This window comes from Danio aesculapii, chromosome 7, assembly GCF_903798145.1.
Source record: "Danio aesculapii chromosome 7, fDanAes4.1, whole genome shotgun sequence".
Lineage (NCBI taxonomy): Eukaryota > Metazoa > Chordata > Actinopteri > Cypriniformes > Danionidae > Danio > Danio aesculapii.
In genome coordinates this window covers 22,166,891-22,187,316 of record NC_079441.1, presented here as the reverse complement: position 1 = coordinate 22,187,316, position 20,426 = coordinate 22,166,891, and the positions used below count along the sequence as shown (strand labels likewise).

Genomic DNA, 20,426 nt, shown 5'->3' with positions numbered 1-20,426 from the left:
TATCTATTAAGAGGAATATTAATAGATTCATCTTAATGTATTAATAATGTTAATATATACCTTAATAATATTTACAACGTTAGAGTAGGGTGGTACGGTGGCATAGCACTATCATCTCACAGCAAGAAGGTCGCTGGTTTGAGCCCCGTCTGGGTCAGTTTGCATTTCTGTGTGGAGTTTGCATATTCTCCTGGTGTTTGCGTGCGTTTGCTCTGGGTGCTCTGGTTTCCTCCACAGTCCAAATACATGCACTATAGACAAATTGCCAGTTTGTAAACATTCAGGATACGCGCGCAGTGAGGTTGCAGGAAAAAAAAGGGAGCGCTAGCATTTAAAGCGAGGGAATGGTCCATTTGCAATAGCACCCTCCCAATGGATATTGGATAAGACGAAATGGGCAAGCATCCAGCACGAAATATACAACTATCTCAGTGAAACTCCAAGTGATTCTACAAGAAAGAAGATAAAGGCCTACAAGTCTTTGGATGCCAACAATTTTTTTCTGTGTGGTCATGTGCAAGAAATAATGTTCCATGATTACCAGATTCAAAAGTGTACTGCTAAAAAACGAGATTCCTAGCCAAAGACAAGGAAAGAAGACGGAACTGTACAAGGCCTGGGTAATTAATCATCAACAAGCAAAACTGCATTCTGACAGTGAACTGCACCTGTATGGCAGGGTATGTGAACTTACATGTTTACATTTCAGTCCAAGCATTCAGTGTCCGCAGTTTAATCAACCATATTTAACTGTTTTTGCTGAAATCATTGCTGCAATCAAAACGAGTAATGTGTATGATTCAGCATAGCGTGAGCTTACCGGATATAAAATGAGAACTGCAGAGTCAAGCATTTTTAATTAGGTCCTCACTCCATTCAGCTCTCTTTTAGCCAAAGACGTCTGTGGTTGGCATTAAAAGTAGGGTGGTGTACAGTAAAAGTTTAAATTTCTATTTTTGGACTTTCGATTTTGGCATACTACCACACAACACAACATGATTGCTATTGCAATCAGTCTCTTTTTGCAACCGGGGACCCATGTGACGTCATGTGTGACGTAGGTTGGTAATTCCTCTATAGGTGAATTGGGTGTGCTAAATTGTTTGTAATGTATGTGTGTGAATGAGAGCATGTGGGTGTTTCCCAGTGATGGGTTGCAGCTGAAAGAGCATCCGCTGTGTAAAACATATGCTCTGATAGTTGGCGGTTCGTTCTGCTGTGGTGACCCCTGATTAATAAAGGGACTAAGCTGAAAAGAAAATGAATGAAAGAACATTAGAGTATTCTTTTGACTTGTTTTTAAAAATAACACACACATAAACACAAACTAAAGTATATGCTGCACAGTTTCAGTGTTCACATATTTTGTTATACCGAGACAAAAAAAAATTATCAATTAAAATATTTTCTTTCTAAAATATTTGTTCGTTTTACTCTCTATTCTAAATAGGATGGAACGTGCTTCTGTTTCATTAACATACATGTATTTTGGCCAAATTCCACATTCCTTAATGCAATTTAACTAAAAAGTAACAACTTTTGTGCATTTTGAATTTGATTCATTCATTCGTTAATTTTCCTTCGGCTTAGTCCCTTTGTTAATCAGGAGTCGCCACAGCGGAATGAACCACCTACTTATCCAGCATATGTTTTATGCAGCGAATGCCAGCAGCAACCCAGTAGTGGGAATATTCAATTCACCTATAGTGCATGTCTTGAGACTGTGGGGGAAACCAGAGCACCTGGAGGAAACCCACGCCAACACAGGGAGAACATGCAAACTACACACAGAAATGCCAACTGGCCTAGCCGGGAACCAGTGACCTTCTTCCTGTGAGGTGACAGAGCCACCATGTCGCCCAGCCCTTGCCAGAGGCTATGTTTTATATTTGTTTCTTTTCTGTTTTTATATACAATACCTTAAAAATGCATTAGAATTACACTGTATGTGTGATATAAGTGCATATGCCAATTCAATACAACAGATCTAATAAGGTCGTATTCTTGCCCTGCTACTCATTTTCATTTTCAAACCAATACAGAGAAAGCCTGTATTGAAGCTGACAGTAACTTTAGTAAGCAGAACAGACAGCCTTAATAATAATAATATTATGAGGAATCAAACTGAAGACAAAGAGCCAATGTATTCATCTATTTTTTCATTTTACCCCAAATGTATTGGATCCAACTTCTGGCTTGCAGCCAACTGCTTACGTCACGGCCAGCGCCTCGTGCTCTTTCTCAAGTCATTCAGGCAACACTGACATCTGCCGGTCGATTTGATAAATGTCGAATATTATTAAAAACATACGTTAACAAAGACAGGCGTGCTACATTTGAATTTAAATATAACATACAAACAAATTAATGACAAGTTGACCAGATGAAATCATCACCGGGTCACAGTTATAAGCAGACTTCGTTACTTTTATTATGCACGCGGCGCTCGTGCGTAAGAACAGCATGCGCGTGCGTCAAAGAGGAAGAGTCGTAAGTCTCTCCAAAATGGCGACGACCATAGAAAGTGGCAATGCAGGAGCTGCAAATAAGAAAAAACACCTCGGAATCCCAGAAGCAATATTTGTGGTCAGTGGGAATTGGATATATGGTTAATTTTCATGACCGTGCTGTCGACACATTTCTGTCTGTATTGGTTTGTTCGTCTTTAAACGGCTTTAAGTAAGAAAGCGCCTTGTTCTTCTCCTTATAAGGGTGCAGGCATTGCTTGCTCATGTCTTGATGGTGCAGAGAGCTTCGAGTGACAGAGAACATGTGAATGACTGGCTTTTAAAAAGTGCTTTGTTCGTTATAAGCCGTAATTAATCAGATGTGAAAAACATTGTGTGTTCTGTAGGAAGATGTGGATGCCTTCATGAAGCAGCCGGGCAATGACACAGCAGACGCCGTGCTGAGGAAGCTGGATGAACAATATCAGAAATATAAATATATGGAGCTCAATCTGGGGCAGAAGAAACTCAGGTTTGGTTTTGATCAGTTCTACATTGTGCTGTATTAGGAAGTCAATCTTTCTGTCACATATTACAACGAGGTTTCAATAGTTTATGTTTTTACTAACATCAACTAATAATGAACAATACTTGTACAGCATTTATTAATCATAGTTCAACATTGTTGTACTAATGCATTATTAACATCCAAATTCAGGCTTGTTAACATGAACTGACAATGAACAACTGCATTTTCATGAACTAGTATTAACTAACATAAAAAATACTGTCATAAATGTATGATTCATTGTTTATTTTTGTTAGTGTAAGACTTAAGATACCACAAATATTTTGATTCAAATATTCAAAATATGAGCTGAAAACACAGAGACAATCGGCTCCACAACCCAGCAGGTGGGAATGCGGGAAAAACCAGTCTTTCCTTCATTTACATTTGAAACATCTCCCAAATTTGCATAATACACATTTACCTGACTAATAAATTATGTTTTGAATTATTCAAACAGAGTTTGTGTTATCTCTTGTAGAATATGTTAAATCCATAACACCACAAGCCACTGTACAGATTAGTATTGGACTAAAACACGTTAGACTGCGCAGCGTGGCATGCTATACGATGTTCTTAGAGCTCCGACCAACACATTGGCATTAATTCAAGTATACTTGGACTGTAAAAGGCCAATAAAGGGTTTTCTATTTAGAACAACAAAGTATTGTTGAGACCAATCTAAATGTGGGTAGGCCTTCATCTCTAAACTTAAAATACTATTTAAATCATATGGTGATTACTCAAAGTTACTAATAGTTTAAGTAAATTGGTCTGCTTAATTCTATAGTAAGGATTATGGTATGATTAAATAGTTTTGCTTTGATTTAGTGCAGTGTTTCCCAACCCTGTTCCTGGAGGCACACTAACAGTACATATTTTGGGTGTTTCTCTTATCTTACCCATTAACTTCAGGTTTTGGAGCCTCTTCTAATGTTCTGATGAGTTGATTCAGGTGTGTTTGATTAGGGAGAGGTTGAAAATGTGGACTGTTGGTGTGCCTTCAGGAACAGGGTTGGGAAACACTGATTTAGTGGATAGCAGATCTATGGGGACCACACAACAAAATATTCTAATCTGAGTAAGTAGGGTTCTGCCTTTTTAGAATTGTGGTTAATCGCCTCTGTTTAATGACCAAGACTGACATGCTTGTGTTAAGAGATTGTATACTCGGCCGGTACAAGACTCAGGATGTTATAGGAATCCGAACGAGAATACCACAATAACAAATCCAAGAGAATACTCAATCATAATCTAAAGTAATATTAAAAGAAACAAAATAATGTTATCATTGTTTCATAAATGGAGTCAGATAAAACAAGGATAAATATATTAATATTCTAAACCACCTCATACTAAAATTGGAGGCAGATATGAGTAAAGTTTAAAGTAAATCAACATTGTGCACTAGAAAGACTGAACATGCAGTGAACCTTCATCCACCAGTAGACACCGTCATTGGACTAACTGGCTGGACCTTACAGTTAGTATATGCATTAACTTATACAACCTTATTGTAAAGTGTTGCCAGTATTTCTGTGTCAGTCATAAACAATGCCCTGGATAACGTGTCTATTGGGCTACTAGTTGTTTTTCGCGGACTATAATTGTTGACCATTTTTTTCCCCTCTGTTTCAGGTTGAAAAGCCAAATTCCACAAATCAAACAGACATTAGAAATCCTACGGCACATGCAGAAAAAGAAGGTAAGCTCATTTGATTGTGATTTTTATGCTTGCTTGCTTGAAAAATTGCTTCACAGTCAGAAACAAATCAAAGTATGGACTCAAATTACTTAAAATGATTCCTCTAAGTTATTTACTATTTTCAAGTTTTTTCCTGCTTATACTGTGCTTTAAGTACTCCTTGTGTGAAGAATATATATTTTTTGTAGTGTGCAGCAGAAGAGCAGTCACATATTAGAACATACTAACATGTCATAATTGCATCTTTAAAATACACATAGATACGTGTGTCCATTCACCATAAACTGCCCTGTTAATCAACCCGTCATTTAAAGGGAGCCTTTTTTCTCTATGCATGTTACAGATCTAGTTGTGATCTTTTGCTTCTAGTGCTGCATTACAAAGGGGGAAAATATAATTTCAATAATTTATTTTTCATCCTTTTACCAGATGATGTTTTTTTTTTCATAAGAATTCATTATTTTAGCATAATTAATGTGATTTATTCTTTTTTTTTTTGGTAGGAGAGTCCTTTCAATATTATAAACAAAAAGATAGATTATTACAGTAAGATAAAGATAAGTAAGATAAAGTAAGAGTAAGATAAATATGAAAGTCACCCAAAAAATTTTATTCAAATGATACATTTAAACTTTTTTATGATTAAACTTTGCAGTTCATCCACAGATAACATTTTCTAAGCTGTGGCTCCTGGTCATGATCTTTACTTGTCATCACAATTATTGCTGAAACTGAATGTGTTGCAGTCTTAGTTGCTGCAATTTTAGTCTGCTTTTATTTCTGTTTAAACCAAATTATTCTCCAAACCTTGTGGGCAATATTTGCATAAGAGTGTGTATGTACACTGTTAGTTGCTTTTTGAGATGCAGCAAGTGTATTGTTCTGCTTCACTCTCTATGTTTGTTTATTTATAATTATGCATGTCAAATCACAGGACACCACAGATCCAATGGAGACACATTTTCTATTGGCTGATAACGTCTACTGCAAGGCCTCTGTCCCACCCACAGATAAAGTGTGCTTGTGGCTTGGGGTAAGTGTTGAATGCTGAGTCCTGTTGCATTTGAAGTGAGCATGAAATCAAAACAATTAAAATCGCCTACCAAGATGATTATCCTTTAATTTAGTGTTTGATTATAAAACCAAGTGTGGTATTAATTTCTTTATTACCATGTGTCACTGTGTTACATTATGAGCTGTGAATTCATTGTTGTGTTGATTTTAATGCTACTGCTTTAAAAAGCATGTGTGAAAGTGTTGGCGATCATTGCCTTTGCTTTGCTCTTTTGTACTGCTTATGAACTCATGAAGCCACTTCATCACTAGCAGCATACAGGGTTCTCGCATGTCTTGGAGTTACTGGAATTTTATAATGTCTATTCCAGATATTGAAATTTAGGGAATTTTTTTTGTCCAGGTCATGGAATATCAGGGATTTTGATTATTCCATTTAAAATACATTATTATGATTAGGCAATTTTAGCTCCATTTTATTTCTTTCATATCAACTGGCAATCACCAAACTGCACTCTTAACCAAGGATAACATGCTAGATTAATATACATTTTAGGAGCTTTGGCTCCTAAATAACCACTTCAAACACTGGGTAGTAAAAAAAAAGGAGATGACAGAAAAGTTTAATGCAATGTTCGTTAAAAAAAAAAAACGTAAATTCAAAATGAAATAATTTTAATATTAATATTTCTATTATATTATGTATATATTATATTAACTTATCAGTAATTTAATGTAATAAATAAGCCCAACAGTGGCCTGTTTATTGCATAAATTGGATGTCATGGAAATTAAGCTTTCTAGTCAGCTTAAAGTGGGAACACTGTGTGTATTACATGTCTATAATATATGTAGTTTTGTTTGAAATAGTGTCATAACAGCTGTCCTAACATGATTACAATTTGGACTGTTGAACAAAGCACACTACCTTTGGGACTGTCTGTTTAATGAAATGTACACCCAGTTGCTTGGAAATAATATTTCATCTAAGAAATGTTTAGCTTGACATTGAAATCTTGTGTATAGCCGTGGTGGTTGTTTTTTGTGTGCCAGGCTAATGTTATGTTGGAGTATGACATTGATGCGGCCCAGGCGCTGTTGGAGAAAAACTTAGCCACAGCGTCCCGGAATCTGGACTCTCTGGAAGAGGATCTGGACTTCCTTAGAGATCAGTTCACAACCACTGAAGTCAGTATCCTTAAACTAAACTAAATTTCAAAAGTACAGACTCAGGTATGTTATTGTTCTTTTTGGTGATGTGCACCTTTCATTTGATAATATATAATATGAATTATTAGCCCCCAGTTTATTTTTTCAGAAGATTTTTTTCAACACATTTCTAAAGACAACAGTTTTAATAACTCATTTCTAATAACTGATTTATTTTATCTTTGCCATGATGACAGTAAATAATATTTGACTAGATATTTTTCAAGACACTTCTATACAGCTTAAAGTGACATTTAAAGGCTTAACTAGGTTAATTAGGTTAACTAGGCAGGTTAGGGTAATTAGGCAAATTATTGTATAACGATGGTTTGTTCTGTAGACAGTCGGAAAAAAAAGCTTTAAGGGGCTAAAAATTTTGACCATAAAATGGTTCATAAAAAAATTCAAAACTGCTTTTATTTTAGCTGAAATAAAACAAATAAGACTTTTTCCAGAAGAAAAAATATTATCAGACGTACTGTGAAAATTTCCTTGCTATGTAAAACATCCTTTAAAAGAAAAAAAAAAAATCAAAGGGGGGCTAATAATTCCGATTTTAACTGTATATATAATTTTTTTTTTTAAATAATACCTTTAAAACTAAAATGTGACATTAGGATTCTCAGGTTTGTCAAATGTCTAAAAGTCTGGGTCGGAAAGATGTTTTAAAGTAGAGCCTTAGGCTGGTAAAATTGTATTTTTCTAAATAATAAACAGTTAAATAACAATTTCTTTTTATATATGTATATCTAAAGATGTAATTAATTTAATACAATGTAATGCAATCTTCATTGTGATATGAAGGCTAAATATTGATTTTCTGCCTTATTATTACACTTGAAAATATTTTGTGGTAACCATGATGTTTTCTTTTAGACATGTTTTAAACATTTTTCCCATGGAAAATGTATTTTCTTTTTATTGTTGATGCCTTTTAGAGTTTACTTACAGCTGCGCACATTCTCCCATCAAGTTTGTTTTTTTTAATAGGTCACAAATTTTAGTCTGGGAAGTGGCATATGCCCATTTCCAGCCACTCTGTTCTTGATAATGATACTCCTGACCAAACTGTTTCATTCTGCATGCCCATTAAAACATTTTTTTGTACATATGTTATTGTACATATTAATAGGTGAAATATTCCAAAGACAATTACATCATCATTGGAAATGCATGCCAGTTGTGAGGGAGTCCTGCTCAAACACTAGCACAGTTTCAATAGAAAAAAGGTTCTATTGTCACAGGCCTTGCTGAAATTATAGAAAGCACATTAATGGGATAGTTAACCCAAAGATGGAAATGTCCTTTTCATTTACTCACACTTAAACCTTTACAAACCTATTTCTTATGTTGAACACAAAACAAGATTTGGGAAATGTTGGGAAGAAGCATTGTTTGACTTCCGTAGTAGGAAAAAAATACAATAAAAGTCAATGGCTGTTTTTTCCCAGCATTCTTCAAAATATCTTCCTTTTTGTTCCAACTGAAAAAATAATCTCAAAAAGGTTTGGAACAAGAGGAGGAGGAGTAAATGGAGTTTTTGATTTTGGATGAACTATTCCTTTGAAAGGAATCCTGTAATTTTTTTAGTGCTTTTGTCTTGGTTAAGTAAGTGAAATCATGTGGAGTATTGCTTTACAAGATTCAAATCACATCTTGTGCCTCACTAAACTATCAGATTTTTAATGGTTAGTCAGATATTTGTAGGACATCTGTAAATTTCTTTGCAGAAAACACAGAATGTTTGTCACCTGCTCTCACCATCTGTTGTAATCTGTTAAGCAAGAGATTTGTTAACGTCTTCTCGCATATATTTACAATCTGTTCCTCCAAGTGTTGGAGTAACAAAAGCTGAGAAAACTTTCAGATTTTTCAGATCCACCTTAACTTAACTCTCTCAGATATGGCACGTGTTTACAATTGGGATGTCAAGAGAAGGAGCAAAGACAACCTCCTCAAATCTGCTGAGCGGTCCTAGTGTGATCCATCCCTTCCCCGTCAGAAGATTCACCCCCATGTATCTGTTTGCACCAACACCAACTGTTATCTATTGATTTATTACTTTTTAAACTATTTTTTCAAGTAAAAAGGTGAAGAAAAAAATCAAACAAAAGTAATAACGGTAGTTTTCTTGTTTTGTTTTTTATAATGATTTCTACGTTTGTGTCAGATAGGGCTTCTCCTCACAGGGTCTACACGTTGTCTTCCTCTGTGCCCTTTTTTCTTCTTTCAGATCTGTTAAAGCTAAACTGTTTAAAATCTTACCATATCTTGGTGAGACTCTTGTCAAACTGCAGCAGATTATCAGGGGGACGTCGTTTCATCTATCCTCCTTTCCTCCTCCAGCCTTTTCTGAACTCTTCCTCCTTGTGTTTTTCATCTGTACTCATTTCTCACATTGTAGCCATTAAACGCAGAACAAGGAACTAATAATGAAGTGATTTGGGAAAAGGCACAAAGCATATGATATGGTCTGTGTTTTTAATCTGCATAGCTTTTTATAATTCATCGTCTGAGTGTGGGTTTTCAGTGAGCGAGATGAATACACTTTGATGAGTGCAACTAATTAAATACGTGCCTGCAATTTCGGCCCTTTCTTTCAATCTTTCTTTAAATCACTTGTGCTGAAACTGCTACTTTTCTCTTCAAATTCTGCTTTCAGTTGCGTTCTTCTTGAGCAGAACAACAGCTGTACTTATAATATCATTGAACTGTAAACAGACCTTTATGGTATGGTGCACCTATCATTACTTTACTTACCTTCTGACCATTTAACATGTATATGGAAACATTTTTCAGTTGAACATTATAGAACTTGTTTCACTGAGACTGCTGTCCTTGGCCAGTCATAAAACAAAGTTTAATTTCTGTCAGCACTTTGAGAGAAAGATAAACAAAATGAATACTGGTGGCTCTTGATGATACATTAAGGTCTTCTGCAGCAGGATGGTGATATGCAAGATACTGAACATTCACCTTTAACCATTTATCGTACACTGAACCAATTCATAAGAGTTCAAACGTCTTGGAATAACCACTAGTAAAACTCAAGGGCATTTTCAAGGTTTAATCCACAGCCTTGGCAATAGTCCTAACCCTGGAGCCCAAGCATCCTGTCATATGATGAACAATAAACTTTAGGAATCTGTCATTCATTCTTTCAGATTGAGATGTTTGGAAACATAATGCTCTAGCATACAGAATAATCAAAAGTACCCTATTGAACAATACAATACACGCACTTTCCATTGTAAACAGAATCTGCTTGCATGTGATATTGTGTCATAAATGTGCATGGGATCCTTTTCCAAGGTTGTGGAACAAAAGTAATAATGTTGTAAATAATGTTCAGTTTCTTGCACACGCTAAAGACAGTTGATTTTCATTTTGTGAATCACCGAGGATCTACACTTTGTGTAACCTGAGGGTGAGAAATTTAAAGTGATACTTCTCCCAAAAATTAAAATTATATTGTTAATTACTCACCATCATGTTGTTCCCTTACTTTAAGCTTTTCATTCATTTTCAGGACACAAATTAAGATATTTTAGATGTAATCCGAGAGTTTCCTTCATAGTCAGCAACAATCACAAAATGTTACAGTTCAGAAAAGGAAAGAAAATATTGTCAAAACAGTATGTATGTTTGACACCCAGTGGTTGAACTAGGTATTGCACTCTTGGATCATTTTCACTCAGCCCCTCCTCTGACGAGACCATGCAAGCGCAGGTTGCCAGATTGATATGATTGTGCCTGGCTGTCAGGCATAAAAGCTGATTTGAACCATTAAAAAAAAAGCAACGGCACGGGATAGAATAAAATAATATCTATGCTAAAGTGAGTTTTTTCCTAACTTTTTAGAAACGTTCACCACAGATACAGCTCATGTGCTTTATTCAGTGTTAAATGCAAATAATGCCAGTTCGAATGCCGTTTTACGTGGCATTTGTTGCCATACTACTGAAAGCAGCAGCAAATCTTGAAAATAAACGGTTTGAAATAGAACTGTGAAAAGTGCAAAACAACACATATCAGTGATTCAGCATGTACATTTAATAATGTTAAAGAGGTTTAATATGTATTAATTAGTTCGTAAACCTTACAATTTCATCGGAGTGCAGTGAGTGCACTATTCTGTGCTTCTGAATGTCGGTATTTAAACTTTTGTCGTGTTTCGTCTGGTGCAAACAGCCAAATTGCTTATCACTGCAAATCTAATGTAGCATGTTGTTAGGACATGAGGTTACTGTGTAACTCGCTCACCTAATGTTTACATTCGTAATATATTTTATTTGCTATTTAATAACCTCATGTGGAACTCTGAATCTGCGTCTCAGTTCCAAGGCTCTTACTGACCACCAGAGGTTGCGTTTTTGATTGTGGCCACGTGCTTTGAGAGCCTTCCTGATTGACTGAATGAAATGCGTTTCCCATAAAGGCAACCCGAGGTGCTGAAATATAATTGACTAAACTAGCATTGGGCAGGTTCAAAGAACCAAAACAAAGCCAACCGTTTCAGCACGTAACAGACATTTTCAAAGCAGAATGTCTGACTTTTGCATTGTTTTTCAGATAAACAAGAATGTTCACTTAGCATGTTTGTTACTTATCTGCCAATATATGGTATGTTTATGCTTTAGGTGAGTTATAAACTTACATACAGCACCTTTAATAATAGGAAAACACTTTTGTGCACCAAAAGCTATGAAAAGGGCTCAGTTTACCTTTATCTTTTCTCCCGTGTCAGGCTGCCATTAGACTGCAACATGCAAGCATCATATTGGATATTGTGAACTTGCACCCCAATCTGATTTAGACAACATGGGCAAAAAAGTTTTTATTTTATGTTCTTGGAGTTTGCTAGGATTCCAGTTGAACCACTGAATTCATAGGGAATGTTTTGACAATGATTTTGGTTTTCTGGACTGAAATCATTGCTCAGAATCATTGCTTTCTAAGGAGAATGGGAGAGCTCAGATTTCATCTAAAATATCTTAATTTGTGTGTCAAAGATGAATGAAAGTCTCAGGAGAATGGAACAACATAAGGGTGAGTAATTTGTGGATCAACTAACTTTAAATTCCTTTGGCTAGTGAGTGGAACGTTGATCGAGTTATACAACCGAAACCGTTTTAACATGTTACTTTAATCATTATTACATTTCAAGTTCCCTTGATACAGAGGTACAAGGTGTCTCGAATTCACTAAAACAGAAGTCAGTAGTGTTTGTACATCCAGTCCTTGCAAATCCACATCTGCGCCAAAAAAGCTCAGAGTGAGCGAGGGAGTGGTCAACCCAATCCAAAATCTTGCGGTCCTTCCCTGAGACCCTGTTTCAGCAATATTTTGAAATAGTTTCATGTTGTCCAATAAAGAGACGGCTAATTGTGCAACGTTATGGACAGTACTGACACATCTTCTCCAGTCGTATTTGAGAACGTGGCTATGGGTTTATTTAATTAGAGGTGAGAATGACAGTGAAGAGCTAGTCATTTAGAAAAGGAAAGATGTTATAGATGAATAAAGTAATGGTTAAATACATGGCGATGCAAGCTCTATGGATACAGATGTCTTGAGTGAACGAAGGTTGAGAGCCCTCATTGGGTTCTACAGGAAGAGCTTGCTTGTTTCACATTAGATAATACAATCACAAGCTGTAACATCAGAAACACTCTTTGGGATAAAAGGTGTAAAAGATGTACATAAGTACAACAGATTAAGGTTTCTTCATCATTCTGGCGAGCACCAGAGGCCTCTTGTGGTAATGCGTGATAAGTGAGATGGTTGTAAAACAATGCATCGGGGCTCTCGGATGTACCTTCAGTAGTTCTTCATGAATCTTTGCATCCGATCATACAAATGAACCTCTTGGGTGACATGGTAGACCGTCATCTGAGTGACACCTTTCAATCCACTTCAGTTCATTGAAAATCTAGTTGGAAATCAGTCAGAAACGTTTTTGGATCACTTGTTTTTGAAAATTCTTAATGTAGTATATTGCAGTATATCTCCTTATTTCATTGTTCAGTCAACAGAAATAGCTATCCCAGCATTCATCTAGGAAATCAGTAAGAAAACTGGTTAATCAGTTTTTTCTCCTATGGTTCTCCCATGTGCGAGACTCCCAAAGTCAGAACGTCGTTTTATCTTTCATGGCTCAATACAACATGTGCAGATTCAATTAAAGTGCAGAGACCGTTCTGGGCTTCTTTCAGTATCAGTTCTGCAATTGGTCATTTACTAATCGTCCGTTCTCAGCAGTAAGATTTCAGTGAATGGGGAAATGAGCAAAGTAGTATAGAAAAGTGAAGCAACGGGGTATGATGGGACTCAATTAGGCATTCAGCAGGCAGGAAAGGGGTGATGTAGTCATATTCAGGGAGCTGAAGACTGACCCTGTAATTGGAGGAAGCGTTAATTTTTTTTTATTTGTCCATCAGGGCCTGAACGTTTGATAAGATACCACGGTGGTGATTGCGGACTCAACAGAAACACCTTCGATCGCCCTTTGTCACTTCTTCTGATGAATGCACCACGTTTGGTACGAACCCACTCTTCACTCCCTCCCAGCCTTCCTGGATGCTAATTTCACCATTCTTGACCAGCTCAAATATATCCCGCGTTAGCTCTGTAAAAGCCCTCTCCACGTTTATGGCGTCACGTGCCGAAGTCTCCACGTAGCGCATACCATATGCAGCTGCTAGCTTCTCTGCCTCTTGCTGGCTCACCTGACGCTGTGGTTCCAGATCACATTTGTGCCCTACTAGCAGGAAGACGATGCTGTGGGGTTGCACGTGACTGCGGGCCTCCTCTAGCCACTCGTGAACGTTTTGAAAAGAGCGACGGTTGGTGATGTCGAAGAGCAGCAGGCCGCCCACAGAGTTACGGTAGTAAGCTCGGGTAATAGACCTGTGGCAAAATGAAATAATGTTTCTGAATGTGAATCGAGGTTAGAGAAAACAGTCGACTGTTTTTTTGGAAATACACTCATTTTACAACTCCCATATAGTTAAACAGTTTTATCATGTTTGAATACATTCAGATGATCTGGCAGGAGCACTTTTAGCTTAGCTTAGCATCGATCATTGAATGGGATTAGACCATTAGCACCTCACCCTAAAATTTCAAAGAGTTACAAAAAATTTTATATTTAAAGCTCGACTCTTCTGTGGTTACATCGTCTACTTAGGTCGGTGAAAACTTAAAAGTTATTTTCTGATAAGACAAGTGGTGTAATAATCAAAAAAACTTTGCTGCCGTACCATGGCAGCAGCAGTCACAATGTTTTTTTTACGTGGTGCTATTACCCAGTTATGTTACTGGGAATTTTTTTTTAGGTGTTATTTTCAATATCATTGTGCCTGCAGCAGCCATGGTACGGCAGCAGTATTCCTTTAAGTATCATGCTGAAATGAGAGTATAGTTCCTAGCCATATTGGCCTAGAAAATAGCAGCTTCTCATTATCTGTCTGTCTTATTCTGTCCAATGTAACTACACTGTAAAAATGCTGGGTTCCATACAATCCATACAATTTGTGTTGGGACAACATGAAGGAATTAAGTTACCTTATTAGTTTTTACAAATTTAAGTGGATCCAACATAAAACAAGATGTCCCTCCCAAAAACCTCAAGATCAAAAACATTTGAGTGTATAGAAGGGCCAAGCTTTAAATAAGGAAATGGTCAACTTGTTTGGACGTTTTTGAGTGAGATGCTAATGGTCTAATCTAATTCAGTGATTTATGCTAAGCTAAGATAAAAGTGCTAACACCAAACCCCAAGATCAGCTGAATAAATTCAAAAATGGTAAAAATCAGCCATTGAATTCTAGGGGAGTTCCCTGCCCCGCCCCACTCTGGCCAAAAATACTGTTCCTTTTAGTAGAGAATGCATAATTACAATTGAATCACATGAGGAAGCACTGAACTCGCTTTCAAAATGCATGTGTTTTTCCTGACTTTGAACAACTCAGGCATTGAACAAATAAATCAAAATTTTTATAACTGGATCTTTCAGTGTAATGACAGACTTCACAGCTGCAAGCCAGATGTTTAATCATCATGCCTGGATAAATCCCATCCCTTACAACACATTTCTGCATGCAGAATAATCTTTAGTCAACTTCCAATTATAATGAGTAAAATATAACCTACATGAAAAAATACTATAGTAATTTACTGTAAACCTGTTATAGTTTTTTTTTTTGCAGAATTCAAGTTTATTTTGATTCGGTGACTCTTGTGTGTGAAAAGACTACTACTTGCATAGATAGATAGATGGAGGGAGGGATGGATGCATGGATGGATGTCCTCTAGGAAATAAATATTAGAAAGTTATTTGTATGACAGGAACAGAAAATTAAAAATCGCAATCGAAGACAGAGATGAAACAAGGTAGATGGATGAAAAAAGCGATGTAAAAAAGCATCAGAGTGAGACTGTCAAAGAGGTCTGAGCTTGCAGGAGCACCGCTGGGAACACACTGAGCTGTGAAGGATGCCAAAGGACCTCTAGATTTCCTGACATCACTTTAAGTTAGATGTGTGTGACAGTGTGGATGGCAGTGATTCATCAAATCTTTTTATTTTTCTGTAGGAGTTCTGGTAAATAGTCTGTTTGGTGAAGAAGGATGTGGACTGCATTTATTCATTCATAAATATAGACAGTATCTCTGAATCACCCACTGTGAAAAAACTATCAGTGTCATGTGAATCAAGCCTGGGAGAACTACATCATCATAGATACCATGGAAACACTTATAATGTGTTTGGATAATGATTCCTGGTCAGATATGCTTAATGATTTAACTTAAAGGGCACCTATTTGACCCCTGCTTTAAGATTTAATATACATTTTTGTGTCTCCAGACTGTATCTGTAAAGTTTCAGCTCAAAACACCCTTCAGATTATTTATTATACCTTTCAGAAGTTTGTAATTTTGTACTTGTAGGTTTTTTTGTTGCCTGTGCTTTTAATGCTAGTTCTCCATACCCACCGTTCCAACGTGCCAGTAAGAGTGTACCTAAATCTCTGCCTCGGCTGAGTCAGATAAACAGCACAGTGACAGACATGAAGAAAGCGGATCTCACGTAACGTTTGTGAAATATAAGAACTTTCCCAATGATTTGCACGCAAATGTGACAGGATCCACGTTAATAAACACTACTGTATGGATATCTGTTATGTTAATGTACAAAATAAACATGATTTAATGTTCACGGTAAAAAAGACGGTAAAATCGCTGTAATTCATTACAAACATACACTGTTTTAAAAACATTTTAAATTTCTAAAACTAAATTTCCAGCCTGATCTCACGAGAAAACGTAAGTATTTTACGTTTTGACAGTTTAGTGGCTAATTCGTACGAGTTCAGTCTTACGAAATGGTACGATTTTAAAAAGGAGGCGTGGCACCTAACCCCGCCCCTAAACCCAACCGTCATTGGAGGATGAGCAAATCGTACTGAATTAGATCGTACGAATTCGTTCGAGTTAGCCACAAAAAAAAAGTTACGAATTGCCGTGAGATTGTGTTGAAATTTTTTGATCACATTTGATGATGGTTGATGATTACAGCGAGCTGATCAGTGCTTTTAATCCCAGTTGCTTTGCGCACGTCCTGTCTTGTTGATATGATTATACGCATTACTACAGAGACATGTTGTCAATCAATTTGGTGGGCGGAGAAACCGCACTCTTAAGTCACGTTGCAGTGGGACTCAAAATGGGAGGGATTTGGATCCCATTTTAACATCAGGAAATTTAAAAAAAGAGACTGTGTTTCTATTACTCTGATATGACTGTGGACACACTATACCTACACGCAGTTCTGTCCAAGCATCTTACAAAAGATGATTTTCATCATAGTTGCCCTTTAAACTGTGTATGGTTGATTCTCAGAAAAACAAATCGAATAGCTGGGCAGGACCATTTGAAAGGTTCTGATATGTACAGTCTAAAAAAGCTGGATTGTTTTAAACCAAATTGGTGATAAAATGGACCATTCCAACAGTATAGTGAGTTTTTTTAAATTACATTTAATGTAACGTATTGGTTGGTCCATATTTCATTTAAATGTGTGTACAAGTAGCACTTATGAGGTAAATAAAATACAAAAGTGTACTATTTTAAAAGGTACAACTGTCGACAGCTTTTATACCCTTTTATGAGATTGTGTGTGATACTACAGTAATTAAAGGGATCGTTTATCCCAAAAAGAAAATGCTTTCATGATTTTCTCACCCTCAAGTTTCACCTTTGAGTTTCTTTTCTTAGGTGGGAAAAGAAGATGTTTTGAAAAATGTTCAAACCTGATGAATATTGACGTCCATAGTATGAAAAACAAATATGTATGTCAATAGTTACCGCTTTCCACCATTTTTCAAAATGTCTTCTTTTGTGTTCTACAGAAGAAAGAAACTCAAGTGAAAGTGAGTAAATAATGACAGACTTTTTAAAACGTTTTGTGGGAATCATCTCTTTAAATATGTAAAATAATGTGTCCATCAGCATGCAATTCTTTCTGGACTACTGAACACAGTGATATGTGCATACGCATGCATCTTTATGAAATTGTAGGTATACATGATTTGTTTTTTAAAGGGTAAACCACTGAAACTTCTAAGAAATGTATAGTCTTCCACCCTATGAACCATCAGTAAATGATTGAACATTTATTTACAGGGATGCAGAATCATATCTCAAGCATGCAACATAATCCAAGATAAAGATTTGCCAAACCTGAAGCGTTCCTGGCCTGCAGTGTCCCAGATCTGCAGTTTAATGCGTTTTCCGGGTTCAATCTCCACCAGGCGGGAGAAAAAATCGACCCCGACTGTTGGGTCCGACACCTGCGCGAAACGGCCCTCTGTGAATCGCCTAATTAAACACGACTTTCCAACAGTTGAGTCCCCAATCACAATCAGCCGAAACTGGTAAAGCCAAATCGCCTCCATGTCTATTCAGATCTGTCAAAACAAAATGCAAATAATTGACAATTTATAGTACTGACAAAATGTGTGTACATGGAAGAGCAGAACAGAACCGAGTCACATTCTTTATTTTACTCACATTTTAAGTAAACCTACTAAAAGTACCAAATAGAGCGGAGTTCTCTTTAAAGCTTTGCAATTCATCTGCAAGCTCTTCTGGGAATCTCTTCTATAAATATTACAGCAATTACACCATCATGGTATGACAACTGTGCTTGCTCTGCGTGGCAAGGTAGATGACACACAAAACCTTTGCTTTAGTGTTTGATTTCCTCCATCAGACAGAAAAAATGGTGGTTTTTATAAACTTGTGTCGATTTTATATAGTTTATATACATTTAGCCAAACCATTCATTCACTCTCTTTTTGGCTTAGTCCCTTTATTAATCTTGGGTCACCACAGCAGAATGAACCACCAACCTATCCAGCATATGTTTTACACAGCAGATGCCCTTCCGGTTGCAACCCATCACTGGGAAACACCCATATTCTCCCATTCACATTCATACACTACAGACAATTTAGCTTACCCAATGAACCTATAGCGCATATCTTTGGACTTGTGGGGTAAATCGAAGCACCCGGAGGAAACCCACGCAAACACTGAGAGAAAATGCAAACTCCACACAGAAATGCCATCTGACCCAGCCGAGGCTTGAACCAGTGACCTTCTTGCTGTGAGGAAATACCCACTGTGCCACCGTGCCACCTTTTATCTAAACTAAAATAGGGTAATCTTTAAAGACAATTGGGTAACACATACAATAAGGCTGTATTAGCTGACGTTAATGCATTTACTAACATGAACAAACACTGAACATTACATTTATTACAGTATTTGTTCATGTTAGTTAACGCTAGTTTATGAAAATACAGTTGTTCGTTGTTAGTTCTAACTCACAGTGCATTAACCCATGTTAACAAGCATGAATTTGGATGTTAGTAATGCATTAGTAAATGTTAAACTGCGATTAATAAGTGCTGTACAAGTATTCATTGCTTGTTCATCTTAGTAAATACATATAATGAAACATTATTCTTTTCCCAGTATTGGGTTGAGGCTGGAAGGGCATCCGCATCATAAAACATATGCTGGAATAGTTGGTGGTTCATTCCGCTGTGGCAATTCCGGATAAGTAAGGGACTAAGCCCAAGGAAAATGAATTAAACATTGTAAATTGTGACCGACAATTGTATATAATGTCATACTATTTTAAGGCTTTAAATAATGGAAGAATATAGCTACATTTAATAATAAAGATGGTTAATCTTCAATGCCTTGTTTGCTAGCTTACATAGTTGACTATGTTAGTCTATCGGTCAAAAAAATATGAATAGAACTTTAATTATTATGTTCACTGTTTTAGACTGGGTTTTTTTTTTCATGCTATTTAGGATTACAGATCCTTATAGCCTCAATATAAATTCTCTAATAGTTATCGTGACCCATTGACAAAATGTGGTGGCTGAGATTAGCTGGGCTACTGTATCTTGGCCTTGTCACATTAACGACTGCTTCCGGTCCTAAAGCTACAACTGTTTAACAATCGCTGTCTTTGTGTGTTGTAGCATTTGTGTAGAGGATCTCTCATTCTGTGCTCTTTACTTACATTGTTGTTGTTTTTTTGGTGTTGTTTGCTCCGTTCAAAGCTGCCAAACGGCAGATTCCATAATCTTTACAGGATAGAAGTCTCTTTAGAATCCGCCGGATGAAATCATGTAGATGAACTCTTCACATAATATAGCCCCGCCGATTAATAAACAAAACATTCGTATCTACGGAGGAAAAACAAACAGGTGCAAAGCAAACTGCGCCGCGTAGGCGGTCTGTGTGGCTGAAGATGAGTCGGCGTGTTGCTGAAATGGCCCCTGCCTGGATCAAAGTCGCCTTAAAGTCGAAGACGATTTACGGCTGTCATGTTTTGATCCACGCTTGGAAGATGGAGAAATGTTTGGATGTTTTGTGCTGATGAAATGGAAGCGACAGCAGAAGCATCATATAGCCTGACTCATCCCGCATCAGCACCAGTACCACAGTCCTCTTAAAAGCAGCAACAGCAAAAAAGCTCTGCTTCCTTTGTGCTTCATACATTTTTTTCAGCTGATTGAACGAATAGAAATGTTCCACAAAAACAGAATATGGTATTCTAAAAGCCCAGTGTAATTTGATATACAATAGTCAGCATATAGCCTATATTTATAGTTATTTTTACGTTTTTTTTTTTAAATAGCCTATAGTGATTAAGTGGATTTTTCAGTTAAACCTCGGTCTGTTTGACCAAGGTTTGACCAATGTTGGATCATATGTGAATATAGTGATAGTTCCAGGCATGGGGTCACAAAACAACAACTAAGTACCTTTACTTTTCTCTAAATGCATTACATAGGCTATATCTTGGAAAGTGTGAAAAGAGTGCTCTCTTAATGATCACTAAAACCTATAAACACTAAATCTTCTTTACTTTGGCATGATTCATAAGCACAGCATTGA

The 20,426-nt window shown here is 36.7% G+C and overlaps 2 protein-coding genes across 2 annotated transcripts; one reads left to right on the top strand and one right to left on the bottom strand.

Annotated features, from left to right (window-relative positions):
- The first annotated feature begins 2,476 nt into the window (after positions 1–2,476).
- On the top strand, positions 2,477–9,527 carry vbp1 (von Hippel-Lindau binding protein 1). Its single transcript, XM_056461284.1, has 6 exons — positions 2,477–2,586; positions 2,855–2,979; positions 4,654–4,720; positions 5,655–5,753; positions 6,788–6,926; positions 8,845–9,527. Exons 1-6 carry the CDS (start codon positions 2,506–2,508, stop codon positions 8,919–8,921), a joined length of 588 nt encoding a protein of 195 aa, XP_056317259.1. The 5' UTR covers positions 2,477–2,505; the 3' UTR covers positions 8,922–9,527.
- Positions 9,528–12,073: 2,546 nt separating this feature from the next.
- rab39bb (RAB39B, member RAS oncogene family b) lies at positions 12,074–20,097 on the bottom strand. The gene is made up of 3 exons (XM_056461285.1): positions 19,546–20,097; positions 17,685–17,911; positions 12,074–13,852 (listed from the first exon to the last, which is right to left on the bottom strand). The coding sequence occupies exons 2-3, from the start codon at positions 17,897–17,899 to the stop codon at positions 13,426–13,428; spliced, it is 642 nt and encodes a 213-aa protein (XP_056317260.1). The 5' UTR covers positions 17,900–17,911; positions 19,546–20,097; the 3' UTR covers positions 12,074–13,425.
- Between the last annotated feature and the right edge of the window lie 329 nt (positions 20,098–20,426).